Source organism: Salvelinus fontinalis, chromosome 5 (genome assembly GCF_029448725.1).
Source record: "Salvelinus fontinalis isolate EN_2023a chromosome 5, ASM2944872v1, whole genome shotgun sequence".
Taxonomy (NCBI): Eukaryota; Metazoa; Chordata; class Actinopteri; order Salmoniformes; family Salmonidae; genus Salvelinus; species Salvelinus fontinalis.
Window position 1 is genome coordinate 20,431,736 of NC_074669.1, and position 20,608 is coordinate 20,452,343.

The window sequence follows — 20,608 nt, forward strand, 5'->3', positions numbered from 1 at the left end:
GCCTACCACCCTGCATCCACTGCTGGCTTGCCTCTGAAGCTAAGCAGGGGTGGTCCTGGTCGGTCCCTGGGTGGGAGACCAGATGCTGCTGGAGCAGTGTTCGAGGGCCAGTAGGAGGGCCCCTGGACAAAAAACAAATATCCCAATGCCCCAGAGCAGTGATTGGGGACATTGCCCTGTGTAGGGCGCTGTCTTTTGGTTGGGACGTTAAATGGGTGTCCTGATTCTCTGTGGTCACTAAAGATCCCATGGCACTTATCGTAAGAGTAATGGTGTTAACCCCGGTGTCCTGGCTAAATTCCAAATCTGACCCCACCATCATAGCCACCTAATTATCCCCAGCCTCCAATTGGTTCATTCATCCCTCCTCTCCCCTGTAAATATTCCACAGGTCGTTGCTGTTCTCAGTCAACTTGGCTGGTAAAATAAGGGTAAAATAAATTAAGTGGTCCTTGGCTTCCAAAGACCACCACTCATAATATTTACACATTTCAAGTGACTGGAGAGAATATTGGAGTAAACTTGGACACCACATCAGCCACAGTGTTCTCTCTACAGGGTCTCTTTGCCAACATAAAGATGCATCTCACTCTGTCAGGCCTGAACAGCGAATGAATGGGGTCTTTTCAGTTCAGTTCCCAATATAATGGGGGGGGGGGAATTATATACACTTAGTGTACAAAACTTTATGAACACTTTCCATGTGAATCCTGGTGAAGGCAGTGATCACTTATTGATGTCACTTGTTAAATTCACTTTAATCAGTGTAGATAAATAGGAGGAGACAGGTTAAATAGTGTTTTTAGCCTTGAGACATGGATGTTATGAGTGTGAATGGCCAAGACAAAAAAATCCAACTGCCTTATAATGGGTTATGGTAGTAGGTGCCAGAGTCACTGGTTTGTCAAGGACTGCAACGCTTCTGGGTTTTTCTTGCTCGACAGTTTCCCGCACCTATCAAGAATGGCCCACCACCCAAAAGACATCAAGCCAACTTGACACAACTGTGGGAAGCATTGGAGTCAACATGGACCAGCATCTCTGTGGAATGCTTTCAAAACCTTGTAGAGTCCATGTCTCAACGAATTGAGTCTGTTTTGAGGGCAAAAGTGGGTGCAACTCAATATTAGGAAGGTGTTCCTAATGTTTTGTACACTTATATTTATTTTCGTGAATGGATTTAGTCATACCCAATGGAATTTATCAAAATTCACTGCATCACCAAAAGTATATGGACACCCCTTCAAATTAGTGGATTTGGCTATTTCAGCCACACCCATTGCTGACAAGTGTGTAAAATCGATCACACAGCCATGCAATCACCGTAGACAAACGTTGGCAGTAGAATGTCCTTACTGAAGAGCTCAGTGACTTTCAATGTGGCACAGTCATAGGATGCCACCTTTCCAACAAGTCCTTTCGGCGAATTACTGCCCTGCTAGAGCTGCCCCTGTCAAGTTTTTGGCTTCTTCTTCCCCATCAGAAACATACTTTTTTTTTATTCACTCGGAAACACGTATACAATATAACATGGCTGTGGTTTTCATGACTGATAATGCAAATTTGAGGCTCGTTCTTAGCCTACATAACAAGGAATACTGAAGTAAAATTGACACGCCACTTGCGTATGGCCTTAGCTAACTCAACACTCTAGAATGCTTATTTTGCTGTGGCTATAGATCTGGGCATTGAGGCTAAGAACTAATGATTCAAATGTGTTTAGGAAGTCTAGTGCAGAGTGCCAGGGAAAAATAGTATTTTGGCTGTTGCTCTGGTTGTGGCTGAAGGGTCTACAGCAGCCTGCCTCATGGCAGCCTAACACTGACTCTTTTGTTTGGGCAGCGAGGTTGTTAAATCTCCTCACTGCAAAATTGGCATGTTGCCAGGGAGTTTTTTTTTCTTCTCCTGGGACATTTGAGCCTCCCCAATGGTGTTTATTGTTTTTTTTTTGCCCAGGTGGTAGATTCCCTCCATACCTTTCTGTCTGCTTGATGTGGTAGCGATTACATTCAGGATCAAGTCCTTAATGCTGCAGTTGTTCTCTGGTAAGATAAAGCACTGTGTACAATGGCAGTTAGAGCAGGAGAGATGCACCGCTGTCTACCATATTGTTTCTAGCTAGGAAGCAAAAGGACATTATACAGTATCAGCATGATTAGACGTCTTTGCCTATTTTTGTTTGGCTCAAAGCAGCACAATATGTTAATTTCTTCACTTACTGTAGGTCTTAGGATGGTTTTCCTGGGGCCCCTTTTTCTTAATTCGGTTAGTTCCTGGTTCTCCATTTCACCTTGTTAATTTAGTGTTCTGGCGATATAGCACACACCTGAACTGAATCAAAGTTGTTAATGTTCCATCTGTTATGTTTAACGTATACTGTACGGCCCGAGCGGTGGGTTTGAGTGTAAAAAAATCAAATATATATAGATATATACTGAGTATATATAAAAGATTAGGAACACCTGCTCTTTCCATTACAATACAGACCAGGTGAATCCAGGTGAAAGCTATGATCCCTTATTGATGTCACTTGTTTAAAAACGATGTCAATTGACATTGAAAGACCAAAACCTAATCAAAACTGTGTAGGAATGATAATGAACTTATATTTTAAAGTCTCGTCACTCTGTCCAGCTTGTTAGGTCTTAGAATGCTAGACAGTCAGGGAGCATCGGAATTTCTAAAAGCGATGGATGTGAGACTATATTTTGCAAATTTGACGGCGACTAAATAATATAAGACATTTTAAGCACGGCCCTCCGGACCTTGGTTAAGACTGAATGCAACCCGCGGGGCAAAATATGTTTGACACCCTTGGTTTAAAGCATAATCCCCAACCCTCACCCCACCACTTTTTCAAACGATAATCCAGCCTTCTTTAAGTTGACAATTACAAATGGGATTTTGTATGTTTTCAGAAAGCATGCATATGAATCAATTGTTTATTTTTCCTTCTCTTGGTTCCAGTTTGGGCTTGGACAGTAAGAAGTCCCCCAGAAGCCCTAGCCCGTCTCCAGCTGGCTCTCCGACAGACTCTAGTTCTCCTCGTGTGTCTCCAGGCAGCGCCTCCCTAGCCGGGGCGGACATCCTTGGTCTTGGGTCCGGCTGCCCTCACTCCTCAGCCCGCTCCTCCTCATCCCTGTCCGCTACACTGGGGGGCAGAGCAGAGCCCACGGCTGCAGGTATACCACCTAGAAACACCCGCTCAGCCGTTTTGATACATACTCTATTGCCCATCTACAACTTCCTTTGTTTCTATCCGTCTCTCTGTTGTCCAGGTGAGCTCCACTACACCCCAGGGGTGTTGCAGCAGCGTATGTCTGCAGAGCTCCACTACCTGGAGTCTATAGAGGAGTCTGTGCGTCAGCTGGGCGACGTGGAGCGGTTAAGGGGCGTGTCTCTGGCGCAGCAGGAAAGTGTCTCGCTTGCCCAGATACTCAAGGTGAGGGAGGCCCAACCCACCAATCAGAGCACCTGAAGAGTGCTCACTTATGTATATGAATGCTTAGTATAGGCACTACTCCACTCTTGAAATGTTAGCTATTGTCATGTTCTGGTGGTTTTCATTCACCTTTTTCCATAGGTCCTGACCTTTGACCTCTAACATTTTCAGGCGCAGCAGCAGCGGCACGAGCGCGACCTTCATGAGTTGAAGATGAAGGCAGAGCAGGAGGCGCTGGAGACCCAATGGCAGCTGGAGGAGACACGGCAGAAAGCAGCCAGGGTACTGCACACAGCACTGGCATTTAGAACGGGCAACTCTGCAGAATCCACATACTTCTCACCTAGAGTTAGAACCATGCACCAAGTTGGTAGATTGTTGATCCTCTCGAGGGTGGCATCATATTTGCCAACACCTTGAATATTTATAGAACTCAATCTAACTTCACTGCATGTGGTGTGAGAAAGGAGCTATTTTACTAGACGTGTGTAGGCTGTAGTGTGGTTCAGTAACAGAACTGTGTGTGTGTCGTTGCAGGCTCACGTGGAGCTGCAGGAGAACATGGCTCAGACCCAGCAGCAGTCTCTGGGAGGCATGCAGGAGGCCACCGCTAAGATGATCAGCCAACAGGCCGAGTCTGTACACTATACGGCCGTAGCTGCTCGCCAAGTCAAAGAGGTCAGAACACTCTCGCTCTTCCTCCACTCTTGTCCCTACAGCCAGTCACTGGGCTTGGTTTGTTTCCTCACTGTTGCGTGTATTTGCAAATGTCTGACTCTTGCTTCTCGACACAGTTTCTTTCAGTTGATATATTGCTGACTTAGTTGCTCTCTCCTCAGATGACGGAGCTGGCCCTTTCTCAGATCGCTGGAGGCATCGGTGACCCTGCTGCTGCTCCCATCAGCACCCTGTTTGACCAGCAGAGGCAGCATCACCAGAGCTTCATGGGTGAGATGTCTGCTGCCAAGTACAGAACCGAGGAGCCCTTCTCCCTGGACAGCCGCTCTGACTCCACCCCCTCCAGGAGACCCAACATCAGGTACTGAAATTCACACTCTGGTGTTCCTCACAGACAGACACCGGGAGATGTTTCTCCTTGTCAGCATAATTGGCCTGGTCAGGTTAAACTTTATAGGCATGGCTAGATAAGCAATTGGTTTTCTCCCTCACCTGTCCCCTCTGCGTTGTACTCCCCAGTGGTGGAGAAAGCAGCCACTGGAGTCCCTCCCTGGCCTCCTCTGAGAAGAGACCGAGGAGGAAGGTGGAGTCAGGTAACAGCTCAGTGGTGGAGGCGGTGGCCCATACATCAGCTGAAGATTCCATCCCCAGTGACAGTGTTCAGGACCTACTGGATGAGAAAGGTGAGGCCAGGGGTTCATTGCACTCATTGTGGGATTGGAAGAGAGCCATTATCACAAACAGGCAATGCAAAATAATTGTTTGATGCATAAATAGCCTGAAGTCTCTTAGAAAGAGAAAACAATGTTCCTCTCCCCTACAATCTGTCCCCATACAGACAGCGCCTCAGTTGCTACAGAGTACTCTCTGAAGTTTGACGAGTCCATGACGGAGGATGAAATTGAGGAGCGTTCGTTCCGCTCGCTGCTGCCCTCCGAGTCTCACCGGCGTGGAGTGTTGGAGAAGAAGAGAGTTCCTCACGAGGAGTCAGATGACGAGCCCAGTCAGGAGAACCCCACAGCACAGGACAGCTCCAAGGTTAGTGTGCCACCTAATTTCAATAACTGTAATGCTGGCAAAGTAGCAAGACTACTCAAATACATAATGATTGGCTGAAATCTTAGCACTTATCCAAAAGATTAAATGTACTAGTTTACTTTGGGAGGTTTCTCCTTAAAGTAACCAGTGCATAATGCTTATCCACATTTAGCCCGATTTGACCGAAGTAATGGTGAAATTATAGCTTCTGTCTAATATGTTGGCAGCAGCATCTGTCTTAGCTCTTAATGTCAAGCCACAGTGGTAGCTCCCTGCCTCTCTGAAGGGTTCAGTATGCGGGATTGTGCCTAGCCATACTGACGCCTGGAAAGAGCTACCTGCCTAGTAGGGCTCCACTGGCCATGGCATCAGAAAGACTGGGAATGCCTGCTCAACTCATTACTACCCTGGGCACAATAAACGTTCTGTGTGCCGGTTAACTGGGTTCTGGGAGATTCCCTGCCTGGCTGTATCGTTCCCTGCCTGACCCATACCTGGTCGCATCAAACACAACAGGTGGAGGAGAGGTTGTGGTGCGGCTAGGAGAGGTTGTGGTGCGGCTAGGAGAGGTTGTGGTGCGGCTCGGAGAGGTTGTGGTGCGGCTCGGAGAGGTTGTGGTGCGGCTCGGAGAGGTTGTGGTGCGGCTCGGAGAGGTTGTGGTGCGGCTCGGAGAGGTTGTGGTGCGGCTCGGAGAGGTTGTGGTGCGGCTCGGAGAGGTTGTGGTGCGGCTCGGAGAGGTTGTGGTGCGGCTCGGAGAGGTTGTGGTGCGGCTCGGAGAGGTTGTGGTGCGGCTCGGAGAGGTTGTGGTGCGGCTCGGAGAGGTTGTGGTGCGGCTCGGAGAGGTTGTGGTCACACATGGCTGCCACATGTAGGGATGATCTTGTACATACCTTGGCCTTCAATGGCCCCAGGTGTTTTGACAGCGCTCTGGATAGACTTTGGCGTTTACAACACTGATTCTATATCGCAATCACCAAGGCCAGCAGCCTCTCCCTCACCTCAATTTGTTTGCCAGCTGGAGGGAGCATGTAACCAGTGGCCAAAGTGATCTTCCATCTACCACTGTTTGCTCTCTGTGTATGCCTGGTTTCCTGACTGATGAGGCTTTGTGATGTGTAAGTGACTCATTGTCCCCGCTCCGCTCCCGGCAGCAGGACGGCAGCATGCCCTTCTCCAGCGGACAGGACAGCTTCTCCAGGTTCACCATGGACATGGTGCGCCAGTACATGAAGGAGGAGGAGGTGCGCGCCCACCACCAGAGCTCCCTGCTGCGCCTGCGACAGAAAGCCCTTATGGAGAAGACCAAGGCCGAGCTCGCCTGGCTGGAGCATCAGAAAAGGCACTGGTTTACTTGTATTAGGATCCATGTTTTCTGAATGAATATTGTCTCATTCCCCGCTAAAGCCAAAGCTTTTGTTTTCCATCATACGAAAACGTGCGATTGAAATTCAACAAAACACATTGACCAAAACTCTGAGTCTAGTTTTGGTCAATGTGTTCTGTTGAATTTCTTTCGCATGAAGCACTTCTGTCCTCATTTTGCATTCATGTTCTCACTGTTTCTCCTTTCTGACCTCATAGGCGCCTCAGAGACAAGGGTGAGGATGACAAGATGCCACCCATCAGAAAGAAGCAGAGAGGCCTACTGATGAAACTTCAACAGGAACAGGTAACTAACCAACAAAATCTCTGCCCATCTGTAATGCTGAGTGACCATGACCTTTGACCCTGTCTGTGTGTGTCCAGGCGGAGATCAAGCGTCTGCAGGAGGCCAACAGGGAAGCCAGGAAGGAGAGGCAGCTGCTGCTCAAACAGCAGGAGGAGATAGAGAGGATGAGATACACCACCCTAAAGCTGAAGGAGCGCCTCAAGTGTGCCAGCACCGGTGACACCCCACCAGTCAGTACTACCACCACCTTTCATCTTATTCATATCTGGGAATGTGTTATTTATGGAGATATTGAGCTAATCCTCAGAAAGAGATGCTATGTGTTATGCATTTGTCTAAAATAATACTGCATTGTTCCATTAAGATTTGAAATGGTCTTGCGCTCTTCTTCATTTCTGGTGTGTGAGTGTGTAACCATCTATGTCCTACAGGAGACTCCAGTGACGGAGCACGTCGAAGGGGCAACCTCCCCCAGTGCTGCGATGACTGACGGGGACGTGCGCAGCGCCTCACCTCTCTCAGTGTCTGGCAGTGAGACCAGCAGCATCATGCAGAAGCTCAAGAAGATGCGCTCTCACATGGATAAGAAGTAATTTAAACTTCTATTAACTACACTGTCCAAATTTCTATTGGCAACCTAAATGTCTTATTGGAAGTCTTTGTCATGTTTTTTTTTCTTCTACTTCAGGGCTTATAACAGGATTCACTAAGATGGACACAATTTATACCAACTTTTAAACAGCTGAAATTACCATATTTGATAGCTTTATCTTTATGGGTGTGATTGTTAACTTGTCTTAGACTGACGATCTAACAAAACCATATTGGGCATATCAATCATCATGTTTGCTTTGTTAATCACAATGAATTATGTACCAGCTTCAGAGCTTCTGTTATTGAAAATAATTTGATAGAAGTTGCTGTTGCCTTGTGAAAGTGAGGGATTGGCTTGACTAGAAACCTTAATTCTTCTGTGGTGTGGATATGAATATAAGCTCCATGTCCTCTATAGATCAGGGATCATCAACTAGATTCAGCCGCGGGCAGATTCTTTTTGTTTGCGCAGAAAACTTGGGGGGTGGCATATAAAACCACCTCGCGAACAGCCAGTTGGGGAACCCTGCTATACATGCATGTTAGTTATTCAGACTGCATCTTCTCCAATCTCTGTACTCATTCAGACCTGCACACCGACTGACCTCATTCTTATGCTTGTACATTCTGCAGAACAGGTCCTAACAAATGTTCAGTTGTTGTGGTGTTTAAGGATTTGTAACTTTCGTTCAATAGCAACGTGATCAGTACTAATTGTAGGCCGAGAGCGAATGATTCCTTGAATTGAATAATCTACCAAAAAACATGAAACTGAATGTACCCAATATCACAGCTAAAAGTGGGAGGTCACTGTCAATTTGAGCCTAGACTTTATTTTCTGTAGGGAACTAACACGCTGCTTGTAGCCACGCTTCTGTCTGCTTGCATTGGTCTTCTAACAACCTGCCACTTCAATATGTTTACACTGTCTCTTTTAATAATGCACTAGTGTTGTTGTGGATCATAGTGAAGGTTAATGTGTGATTTAGCCAGTGTTTTAGTCTAACAAAGCCTAAATCAGGTTTTAGTTACCAGTACTTAAAAACAATTATCACCCACCACTACATTTGCAACTTTTTGCTAAAATAATCTAATCTCGCAAATTCCTCCACCCAGTGCATTTAATTAAGGAGAAGCATTATTTCCTCTGAGGTGCAAAATGAGACAAAGGCCTCTCTCTTAACCTTTTAGGATTATAATTTATCAGTCACGCCTACCTCTTCTCTGGCACTGCCGCACACATTCACACATGGCTGCACATTTCTACACACCGGCTCTTTATTGGAGTCCAGCTCCAAAGACAAACATGCACATCTTGCCATGTCCTGGCCAACTACTGATGAAAAGGACTGAGTTTTAATACCCCTCTTAGCTCTGCCACCAACACAAAACCCTGGCAGATTAACTACATTACTTCTCATTGAATGAAACCATGAAACATTCAGTAGAATTAAGCACATGCTTAATCACTACTCTATTCTCTCTCTAATTGGCTGTTTTCTCATTCTCTAACTCATATTTTGTGGGGGTTTTCCTGTGTCATGTGTCCTTGCTTTGTTTGGTTGTAGACACTGCTCTCCTGTTCACTACTACTTCTCTCTGTTTACGGCCCACCACTGGGCATCTCGCAGTGTCTGTTTCCCCTACCTCCAGCTATTTATCTACATCCAGTTGGTCAGGTACAGTGCTGCTCTCGCCTCTCACTGCTGCCTCTCCTTCTCTGTCCCAAGGACCATGCTTGTGTTCAGCTCCCGCCTCCCCATTTCCTTTTTTTCCAGGAAGTGTGAAGTGAAAGCTTGAATAACACCCAATGCCATCCTGTTGGCAACACAAACCAGTCATCAGGCATTGCATGTACGTTCACAACCGTATGCATGAAGGGGCACAGAAATTCAACAAGAAGTGAAAAAACGAAAGGCATTTTTGCCAGTAATGATATGACATCACTTTGGTCTGCTAAGGTCAAAGGTCATATTCCTTTTATTACAGTTGGCCTGATTTGAACGAGACTCCCATTGAACAGCGAGAGCTCTCCAATCTCTGTGGTGTTGCTTTGAGGGCTTCATGTAACTCATTCAGAGTGAATGAATCAGGATCTGCATGACTTTCTCATATTCATGCCACTCACTACTTTTGTTGAAGAAAAATCCATTAGAGTAAATTGTAAGATATTAGGCTACACACCGTCCATGAAAAAGAGGCAGTGCCTTTGGCCGGTGCTTTAGCAGTGATAGAGGGTTTTAATCTGTTCAATGAGCCCAGTAAATCTTCACCGACGTTCCTGATTAGGTAACTGTTGCTTGTGATGGGCTAATGAGTATGTATTGCAAGTGGGCTTAATAGAATTGGGAGCACCGTCTAACCCAAAGCTGTACTAGTGCCTGAAAGAGAGACAAGCAAACACAGTACTGTCTGGCACTTCTACTAATTATAGTCAACATGCAAAATAGCTGAGTAACTTGCAGTGCATAATGAACCAGTTCTTTTCAATGTACATTATAAATCAAAGCAATGGAGAAACAATTTTGAAAGTATTTTCTTTCCGCAGTATACATGGGAAATGCATTTTGACTCTTGTTGTGTAGAATTAATGTCGAAGTTACACCAATAGAGACATTTTGACCTATATTCTGCAATGCATTTTTTAAACCCTTGGTGGTCTTTGACTGATCTTTTGAGGGGTGTCCTACAGTGATGTTAAGCCCTGGGGTCAAACCAACTGATTGAACCTGACTACTACACTTTGTGCCTGATTTATCCATTTTGATCAAATGTTTGTTGTGGGGGAAGAGTGTGGATGACTTGTACACTATGGTGTCAAAATGAAACCATGTCTGTTGAGGTAAGCATGGTTCGGATGGTTTGTGTGTGTGGACCAGGTTTTGAGTTTGCAGTGAAGATGGGCAGGGGGTGGTTGGGTTGACTGGTTGGACTGCTGATGACTCCACTAGCTTCTGCGACGTTGCAATCATTTCACTGCTTCTCACAACAATTTCACCTACCATTCTTTGTGCTTTCTCTCCCTTCCTCCTGTCCTCCCCACCACCAGGTTCCTGACCAAGCGGGAGCAGGGACTGATGCATCGGCGGAGGCACGCGGAGGAGCTGCTGGAGTGGAAGCAGAGGCTGGATGCTGAGGAGGCTGAGGTGAGGCGGATGGAGAAGCAGGCCCTGGCTGCCTGGGACAGAGAGCGTCCTAGAGACGGAGACCAGAGGTCAGATCACAGAGACTGCTCCAACGCCAGCCCCAATGCCAGCTCTGGCCAGCATGACCCTGAGGGAAAGACTGACAGAGGTGAGAGACCACTGTTGACAGACACTGAGCTATAGGCCTATTGTATGAGATGAAATAAGCACATGCTGTAGTATGTAGTAGTTTCTGTTTATTGCCTGTTATCAGGTATGAGTTTACTTGCCTTGTGTCGTATACTTTTATGAAGGAGAGAACATCATACAGCTAGCTGCATATCCATGTTTGAGACTGCAGGTGTATTCATCTGCTCTTGACCCTTGACCTTTCTATGTCTCTCCTCAGACTCTGTGAGTGAGGGTGACTACTCCCCAGTAGTGACTGGCTCCAGCGTGCACACAGAGCTCTCTGGGTCCCAGCAGCCAGACATCCCCTCCACTGATCAGCCTGGCTCTGTCTCTGAGCTGCCCTCCACCCAGCACAGCCCCTCCATCTACACCCAGGACTTAGACTCCCCCTCTGCGAGCAAGAGAGTAAGGCCCTGTGCATGTTGTGATGTCATGTTATCTATTACTACAGAAGAAATACATTGATTACATTTGTTACATCACTTCCATAAGATTAGATCATTTTATTGTCCCCCCCACAAAAAAAGCAACATGCACAGGGCCTTACTCTCTTGCTCACAGAGGGGGAGTCTAAGTCCTGGGTGTAGATGGAGGGGCTGTGCAAGGAATTGTATGAGTTACCAGAATCTGTCAACACGCATGCTCCAAGTATTATTCCTCCTGAGAGCAAAGTGAGACTTTGTTAGCGTTCTTCCCATCAAATTTAATTTGTGACGTGCGCCGAATACAACAAGTGTACACTTTACCGTGAAATGCTTACTTACGAGCCCTTTCCCAACTATGCAGTAAGAAAATTAACAAAATAGATAAAAATAAAATAGTTACACAATAAAATATATGCCATATCGGTAACGAATCAGTGAGCTGCAGTACGAGGTAATTGGAGTGATAGATTGAGGGGAATTGAAGGTTTGATTTGGTGATTGAAGTACTATGTACATGTGAGTAGGGGGTGAAAAGGAAAAAATCCCTGTAGCCATTTAATGAACTGTTGAGCAGTCTTATGGCTTGGGGGTAGAAGCTGTTCAGGAGCCTTTTGGTCCCAGACTCGGCTCTCCGGTAACGCTTGCCGTGCATTAGCTGAGAGAACAGACTATGACTTGGTTGGCTGGAGTCTTTGATTATTTTTAGGGCCTTCCTCTGACCGCCTGGTTGAGGTCCTGAATGACAGGGAGCTCGGCTTCAGTGATGTACTGGGCCGCACGTACTACCCTCTGTAGCGCAATACGGTCGGATGCTGAGCACTTGCCATACCAAGAGGTGACGCAGCCAGTCAAGATGCTCTCAATAGTGCAGCTGTAGAACTTTTTGAGGATCTGGGGCCCGTGCCAAATCTTTTCAGCCTCCTGAGGGGGAAGAGGCTTTAGGCAGCTCAGTGAATGTAGGCCTTTGTCCAGGGTCCAGACTCAGTTGCTTCTTTCAGGGAATTGTCACTTTCCTTGTGCACAGTTAATGTGTTACTTGATTGTTATTTGAGTGTGACATTGAGTATTATTAATTAACTACCATATTGGGTAAAGAAGAAAACACTTTAAAAAATCACTTATTTCGTTCACTCTTGTGAGCTCATTTTATGAAGTTAGATGTCACTAGTTATTTAAATTGTCTCTGGAATTTAGAAGCCACATGCAAATGAGATGTAAGCAGAAACACTCAAGTGCAGAAACACTCAAGTCTAAATGTCACAGAAAGGCATCTGTGCATGTACCGTTAGAGACACTGCCTTTTGAGTGTTTGTTTTTGTGTATGTGTGTGAGTTTTGGTGTGTCTTGGTTAGTTAGTTTAGGGCATGCTGTTGTGGTGAATGTGAGACCGTCCTGAATTCCCCTTGGGCCCTATCCTTTTCCTCTGTTGTACAGTCTCCTTCACCAAAAGCCAGGCTCAGCACTAACACACACCCAGAGGGCAGCAGCAGCAAGATGCAGCTCTGCTCCTCCTCCAGGACCGCCAGCCACGACCCCAAGGCCGCTGACACTCCCTCTGGCACACACACAGGTGAGTTGGTCCCCTCTCTGGAGCAGTAGGGCCTCCAAAACGGGACATCATTTTTATTTTCTGTTAGAGCTGTTGAAAAGCAGAGTCGAAAGAGGACTGACTGCAGGCATAATGTGATGCCGTAAGGAAAGGATTATGTGTGCAGGTCCCTGACACTCAACCTGCTTAGTTGTGTTATGGGAGTATGGAAGCTTCCCAGCCAGGGAAGCAGTCATAGTCCTTAAACAGTCATAGTCCTTAAACTGTCGTTGCTGGTTCTGTTGGGCTATTATAGTGGACATTTCAATCATCAGATTTTATCACTGACATAACATGTGCAGGCATTTTTGGAGTAGCCAATGAACAAATGGATGGACAAACTGCAAATAAATAAATATTTACTCCCCCTTCTGAGAATTTGAGTTCAGTAGTTCTAAGTTGGATTACTTTATACTAATCAGTCTGGCATGGATTTAGCATTCTAACCATACTTATTGTGTCACACAGAGCCGATGTCGGCTCAGAGCGACATCGAGACCCGTATCCGTGCCCTCAAAGAGGAGCTGCGCAAACGCAAGTCTGTGGTGTACCAGCTGAAGAAGGAGCAGAAGAAGAGGCACAAAGAGCGTCTGAAAGCCCAGGAGGCCAGCCTGCTGAAGCAGCTAGAGGTCAGTGTATCAGAGAATCCTAGCCTGCCCTGCTCCATTCAATGAGCAATAACAAGAACAGTGACTTACTTTGGGCTTTGTTTGTTTCCTTATGTCTAGTCCTACAATGATTTCATTGAGAAGACCGAGACTGAGTTGAGTAAGGAACCGGACTCGACACCTGCTGCCAAGCCTCAGATCAAGGCCCCCACCTCAGCCACAGAGAAGCCCAAGATTAAACCACCACCTCCTTACAGGTACACCAGCGCACTAACTATGTGTATGTTGCACAAACTGATGAATTGGTCCATCTTCATCTAAATGTTTTTTTCCTCTCCAGACCTGAAACTGGCAAAAACTGTAAGGCTGTCTCTGACTCAGAGAAAGCTGAGAAGACACTTCCACATGCTCCAGTTGAACAAGGTGGGTTGTACATTGTCAAGAAGTGTATATTTCTGCACGTTGACATTTGTGCCCATACTGTGATGATAACACAAGTTGTTCCATGTTTTGTTTGTCAGATGACCTCACAAAATCTGGGCTCAGTAAGTATTCAGCATGGCATGAGGAGTCCTCAGACGAGGTCCCCCCTACTGTCACCCCAACTCCAGTGTATGGGAGTCCAGAGCACACCAACTGTCTGAGGGGCGTGCCTCCCCCAGAGCCTCTCCCCAGGCAGCCCTCTGAGGGGGCACTCCCCCTGAGGGAGCCAGCCAGGCCACAGGCCACCGACTCTGGGGATGAGCGTGTCGTCTCTAGCCACCGGTTAGAGGTCATGGAGGAGCTGGACTCTGTGAAGTCTGAAGGATCTAAGCACACTCAGTCACGCTCTGAAGACTGTCACTTTGACCATCTACTCAAACTTGACCTAGAGCACAGCCCAAGTTCCCAGCATCACCATTCTCTGTCAGAACATGTTTCCTCAGAGAAAGGAGAACAAGGGATTTCCCTGATAAGCAGTCTTGATGTTGATGAGATATCTGCTAAGTCACCATCCCCCATCAAAGAGCGATCCTACACCCCTGAGTCTGATGTCTTGTCATCAAAGGGTAAGGATGCCTCTCCTCCTTCAGCTGATGGTTGTCATGAAGACTTTGAATTCTCAGTGCATTTGTCACTCAGGGAGGAAAACCAAGGCTCCAAACCTACCTCACCATCCCGCCAAGAGACCAGAGAGGCTTCCCACAGCAGGTCACCCTTCTACAGTAGTGAGGAGGAGATCGGTGAGGAGCCAAGTGGAAGATCTAGAGCTCCTGGTGGCAGTCCTCGCTCTGAAAGACTTCTTGACCTGCAGAGCCAAACCAAGGATTCCCAGGTCATTAGTTCAAACCGCTCCCCAACTATCTCCCCTTCCCAGACCCCACCTTCACCAGCACTGGATGAAATGCCTAACTTCACCATTGGAGACAGGGTTTTAGTGAGCAACGTTCAGCCTGGTACGCTTAGATTCAAGGGCCACACCAGCTTTGCCAACGGCTTCTGGGCTGGAGTGGAGCTGGACAAGTCTGAAGGAAGCAATAATGGCACCTATGATGGGGTGGTGTACTTTGAGTGTGAAGAGGACCATGGCATCTTCGCTCCTCCGGACAAGATCTTCCGTATGCCAGAGAAGTTTGAGATCTACGTGGACACCACAGAGGACGAGGACTCGTTCCTTGACGACCAATCTGAAAACGAGCCAAAGAAATGCAACTTTGAGGAGAAAATGCATGAAAGCAATCTGCAAAATAAAAGAGGGGGTGTATCTCAGAGTAATCGTTCTGGAGACAACGGACCTACTGATGTGAATGATGATTCAGCTGAACACCAGAAAAACTTGATCAACTTACATGAGTTCAGAGAGGGAGAATATTCAATGTCCAATGAAAGAACCAAGACCATCATTCTGGACCTTGAAGATGTACCTACCAGTCTCTTCATCACTGACATAGACCGTAAGATAACTCTTGATGAGACCTCTACCATCATTGAGAGGAATGGCCTAGATGCCCATCAGAAATCTACTCCAGAGCAGACTGTGGGGAAAGACACCCTCAGTGCTTTTGCAGATAAGCTCCTCAACAACTTCATGAAAGACGCTGTGAAGCAATTCGCACAGATCAGAAAGGCCAAAGAAGAGAAGATATCAGCTGTTAATCAAATGAAAGATGACCTTTTTAATAAAGAGGGTAGGGAAACGGTCTCCCAAGCTCACGTTGTGGCACAGAGAGATGGTCTGCCCTTCTTCCTAGATGGAGACCAAGAGGAGCAAGTGTCGTCTCCAGAACTCTGTAACCGGCCGGTGAGTTTTGATCCCATTTTAAGACTGTTATAGAGTAAATGTTCGAAGTGTTAAAACGTACAATATTTATTTCAGATAATGTGATAACCTGCAATCACATCATGTGTAATGCATTTAATTTATAAATTATGATATTTTCAGCTAAAGTACTTCAAAGAGCTGATTTGTCTTAGTAAATGATTAAACAGAACTGATGACATTGCTGTAGGGGAATGGAGCAATAATTGAGCTTAGCAGCACTGTTGATAACCATCCAGAGTTGATTTGACCTCTTTGTGGATTTGTTTGAGTCCAAAGCTCAAACAACAGCTTTGACCAACATGCTTATCTACGCTGAGTATATAAAACATTATGAAAACCTGCACTTTCCATGACAGACTGACCAGGTGAATCCCGGTGAAGGCTATAATCCCTTATTGATGTCACTAGTTAAATGTAGATGAAGGGGAGGATATGGGTTAAATAAGTATTTTTAAGCCTTTAGACAATTGAGACATGGATTGTGTATGTGTGCCATTCACAGGGTGTATGGGCAAGACAAAATATTTAAGTGCCTTTTGAAGGGGGTATGGTAGTAGGTGCCATGCGCACTGGTTTGTATCAAGAACTGCAACGCAACGGGAACTGCAACGGGTTTTCCGCGCTCAACAGTTTCCTGTGTGTATCAAGAATGGTCCACCAAAGGACATCCAGCCAACTTGACACAACTGTGGGACGCATTGGAGTCAACATGGGCCAGCATCCCTGTAGAATGCTTTCAACACATTGTAGAGTCCATGCCCTGACGAATTGAGGCTGTTCTGATAGCAAAAGGTTGTGCAACTCAATATTAGGAAGGTGTTCTTAATGTTTTGTACACTGTGTATATCCAATTGAATTTGGTGCTCTGTTTTCTTTTGTAATGTAAATATTTATGTCAGTAGAAATAAAAACGTTCTTAGATTTTCTTAGGGTGTTCACTTAGTGACTCTTGTCCTTACTCTTTATCCATAGGAGAGTCCAGTGTTGGGGGCTAGTGGTCAGGAAGAGTTGACCAAGCGTCTGGCAGAGCTGGAGTTGAACCGGGAGCTGCTGGATGAACTGGGGGACGAGCAGGACTGGTTCGATGAGGATTATGGCCTCAGCTCCCATAGAGAGCAGCAAAAATGGAAACAACAGCAGGAGGAGGAGGGGCTGTCAGTAAGCCTGGTTGACCAGGTGAAGACCCCACCCAGACCAGAGCTGCCCCGGCAGCCCAAGCTCCCTGAGCAGCCTGCCATGGTGGTGCCCCACTCCGCCCCGAAGGTGGAGAAGCTGGTTGACGCTGCCACCCAGGAGATCTGGAACCAATGTAAACTGGGCCAGGGCACACAGACTCTCACTGGGCTCCCAGTCCCTAAGCCTTCAGAGGAGTTCCTGGGATGCGATGGCAAGGATCAAGAAAGTAAATGTGTTCGCAGCTACAGACAGGTAAGGACACATTGAAAAGAGATGATCCATGTCATGTATTGAAATGTATCCACTGACATTTGCTTACTATCTGCAGGCTGTATATGACTTAACATGGGAGATCATCCAGGAGATCTTTGCAGAGGATCCTAACGCCCATCAGCCTCAGTGGGTCAAGCCTCGACACATGAACTCCTCCTACTTCCATAGAGTAAAGAGCCCTGGCGACATCACCAGAGTTCAGGTGTGTATGTGAAACCGACGTCAGTGTGCTGCTAACAGTATAGCTTCCTCCACTGTCCCTGTTCCATACCAGGCTCAAACTAGTGGGGTTCTGCTCGCAAACACACGTGACCGCCCTCCTTGACACCGTACCAAGCAATTGAGCTATAGAAAAAACTCTATATCGATGGTTCCATTGGCAACATTTGAGCTTACGCCACATTCTTAACTCTTGTTACATATTCCATGCTTATGGTGCCATCTAAAGTAAAATCTCGTCTTCCAGGCGTTCATCACCACAGAGGTGTTGAAACTGTATAGCCTGAAGAAAGACCTCAACCAGAAAACAGATTGGCAGAAGATGCTGAAATTCGGAAGGAAAAAACGGGATCGAGTAGATCATATTCTGGTAAGAGCATTAAACAGTGAAGCTTTAGGAGTGACTCGTTCTGAATTCAAGAAGTCCTTTATTTTATCAATTACCCAACTAATATAAAGTGTATTTTCTGGTAGTGAGATGTCTTGTGTGCATTTTCAGGTCCAGGAGCTTCATGAGGAAGAGTCTCAGTGGGTGAACTATGATGAGGATGAGCTCTATGTCAAGATGCAGTTGGCTGACGGTATCTTTGATGCGTTGATTAAAGACACAGCAGAAGTTCTCACACAAATTCAGGAGAAGAGATCGAAAAGAGCCCTTTCCTGAGCTTTTAAGCCTCCATTGTAAACCCATCTTCCACCAGACAGTCCCTCCCACAGCCAACGTGCCAATGATCTCCAGATGCCTTCAGTTCAGTCAAACTGGTTCCCCTCTGCAACATAGCTTTGGACTAGCTAATTGTGGATCTACCACATGTCTTACGCCAAACATCTTTGATCCAGCCTTCAACCAACATGTAAAGCCTCCCATGTTGGCTCCCCTGTTCATGTCCAGTCAAAGATGGAGTGGATCTTGTTTCCCATTAAATTCATCAATGCTGCTAAATTGACTGTTCCGTGGCTCATGAACGCAAGACAGTATTGAGGAGCAGTCTGGGTCATCTAACAACAGGTGATGAGAAGATTATATATCAAGTGTGGAAGTCATTGGGGTTATCAGATTGTATGAAAATGAAATATTTTGCCTTTTGTATTGTGCTATTTATTGTATGGAAATTATTTGATTATGGTTTTGTTGTTGAAACAAACTTGCTGTTAACAGGTTTCGAAACAAAGATTATTTTAGCATTTTGTAAAAGAATGGTGAAATAACAAAGCACAAAAAGAAATGTGAATGTAGAAATGGCAATACATTGTATAGGAAGTGAGTGAAAAATAAATTAAAATCTACCTTTTTGTATTTAATATTTAAGAATCCAAATATTAGTAATTGATGGGTTTAAACACTGTCCTTTTTCTTCCATGTTTTTGCCTAGTAACTAGTGTATTGGCAATGAAAACAGATGCCTAGAGGTTCTACCTGGTTAGATTGGAAACCAGCCTGTCACGCTGGATTCAAGCCTTAAAATTAGCCTTTTACCTGATTCAGTTAGTGCCTCTTTTTTTTTGTTCTGTATGATTATGAATTGCCGCACTCAAAAGCAACAACACAATTTACAGGCCTTAGTTGACGTCTCTACTCTTATGTACCTCCTTTCTTTGAATGATATTTAAATATACAGTACATACCTTTTCATAAATACCTAAAGTAAAAGTATTTTTCCAACTGGGTTAAACTTCAGTCTCTGCCTTGTTCAGTGTCTACCTAGGTATAGTTCTAACCAGAGAACACCTTTTGAAATCCCCCATTTGCCTTTTGCTTACAGACTGTCAGTATTGCATTTCTAATGGTTCTAAGGTAGCATGACTCAAATGCCATTTATGGTAGGTAAATATATTATGCCTTTGGGTGTCACTGATGATGCACTCTTGATTTACTGCAATGGAACCTAGTGTTCTCTCCATTCGTCACGTACACAATGGCTTTAGCAGCATGGTAGCAAGTGTGAGTCATTGATTAATTTGTGTGGGTCCTAGCATTCAACAACAATGTTCAAGGGCTTATTCTGTCCTCTCATCAGTAGATACTTTAGTCCAAGAATACTGTGGTGTACAAATTAATTTACCATGCACAGTGATGCTTGTCAATTGTAATTTTGGTTAGACAAGTGACCTTAATGGTGGGAATGAAAGTAGTTTACATGCCAATTTGCATTTTACAACCACTGTTGTTTTACCAGAAGGAGTGGATAAACTGTTAACTGTCAGTTGTGAATTTGCATTTTACCACCGCTGTTATTTTACCAGAAGGAGTAGATACTGTTAACTGTCTATTGTGAGACGTTGGACTGTACATTTCCCTTTGATACCCATTTCTCCATGATATGCCTCATTTTGTGTGGAATGAGAAAATAGTGATGTGATTTAATACCTAGTAAATTAATTTCCACAAGACTGTATTGCAACACCTCACCGTAGAATGGTGAGAAAAATCTGAATTGATTGTAGCTGTGGAGAAATATGAATTGATTGTAGCTGGTGGATGTAATGTCCCATTTATAACTATGCAGTATTTGTTGGTTGGGTACATTGTCTTATGTTTGGATCATACAAGCCAGCTTTGTAGTCTTGTGGAAAAACATTGAATTGCAATGTAACCAATACGCCTCCAAACAGTTTTCAAACCGCTGTCTGTAGTAGGTTTGTGTTGGCCCTTGCTGTGAAGATGAAAATTTTAACTCCAAAGCAAAAATGTATTTGAGGCAAAAATGGTTTGATAATGAAGATCTTTTTGCATCTTTTAAAGTGTATGAATATTTAGAATGTACTACTGTCAGAGACGCAGGTACACTAGACTTGTAAATTGTTTTATGGGGTGTAAATATACTAGAAAAGTTCCCTATTGGATCTGACTCACTATTGAACCTGGAAGATTTTGTAAAATAAACATTGTTCACATGTATATAGTATACATATATTTTAACTAAATTGAACTTTGAAATTGTAAATAAAACTTTATTTCCAAATATTAAATGTGTGCTATAACCTGCAAAAGGCATGCCTAGCACAGTGCCTTAAGTATGTTTGGCCAAATGTGGTTTTCCTTTTCTTTTTTTTTGCCTTATTATTTTTCCCAATAAGTGTATTATTATAAACAAAGCTGCAGGACATCCTCACTGTGTCCTGTTACACCCTGAGTTATACTCATCACCTCAGCCTTTGATTGTCATTAGCTTGTGGAAGTAGAATATGACAAGCATTAAAATACAGTAAAGCTCATACATTGAAAATGTAACCCATACAATTTACTTTTATAAACAGTGTATATAAGGAGATCAGTCA

The 20,608-nt window shown here is 45.0% G+C and overlaps 1 protein-coding gene across 4 annotated transcripts in view; it reads left to right on the forward strand.

The window, feature by feature from the left end:
* Positions 1 to 20,344, forward strand: part of LOC129855286 (centrosome-associated protein 350-like) — a 41,960-nt gene extending 21,616 nt beyond the window's left edge. For 3 of the 4 annotated variants that reach the window (XM_055922778.1, XM_055922780.1, XM_055922779.1), the window contains exons 15-36: positions 2,968 to 3,182; positions 3,279 to 3,442; positions 3,614 to 3,724; positions 3,980 to 4,120; positions 4,282 to 4,481; positions 4,640 to 4,803; positions 4,959 to 5,158; positions 6,310 to 6,497; positions 6,740 to 6,827; positions 6,905 to 7,057; positions 7,259 to 7,416; positions 10,471 to 10,715; positions 10,956 to 11,143; positions 12,598 to 12,733; positions 13,220 to 13,380; positions 13,480 to 13,616; positions 13,700 to 13,782; positions 13,881 to 15,640; positions 16,634 to 17,089; positions 17,166 to 17,312; positions 17,577 to 17,699; positions 17,829 to 20,344. In XM_055922778.1, coding sequence (XP_055778753.1) covers positions 2,968 to 3,182; positions 3,279 to 3,442; positions 3,614 to 3,724; positions 3,980 to 4,120; positions 4,282 to 4,481; positions 4,640 to 4,803; positions 4,959 to 5,158; positions 6,310 to 6,497; positions 6,740 to 6,827; positions 6,905 to 7,057; positions 7,259 to 7,416; positions 10,471 to 10,715; positions 10,956 to 11,143; positions 12,598 to 12,733; positions 13,220 to 13,380; positions 13,480 to 13,616; positions 13,700 to 13,782; positions 13,881 to 15,640; positions 16,634 to 17,089; positions 17,166 to 17,312; positions 17,577 to 17,699; positions 17,829 to 17,993 — 5,383 coding nt within the window. In that variant the 3' untranslated portion in view covers positions 17,994 to 20,344. The remainder of the gene's footprint in view (positions 1 to 2,967; positions 3,183 to 3,278; positions 3,443 to 3,613; positions 3,725 to 3,979; positions 4,121 to 4,281; positions 4,482 to 4,639; positions 4,804 to 4,958; positions 5,159 to 6,309; positions 6,498 to 6,739; positions 6,828 to 6,904; positions 7,058 to 7,258; positions 7,417 to 10,470; positions 10,716 to 10,955; positions 11,144 to 12,597; positions 12,734 to 13,219; positions 13,381 to 13,479; positions 13,617 to 13,699; positions 13,783 to 13,880; positions 15,641 to 16,633; positions 17,090 to 17,165; positions 17,313 to 17,576; positions 17,700 to 17,828) is intronic. The other variant, XM_055922782.1, reaches the window with a different exon arrangement.
* The last annotated feature ends 264 nt before the right edge of the window (positions 20,345 to 20,608 follow it).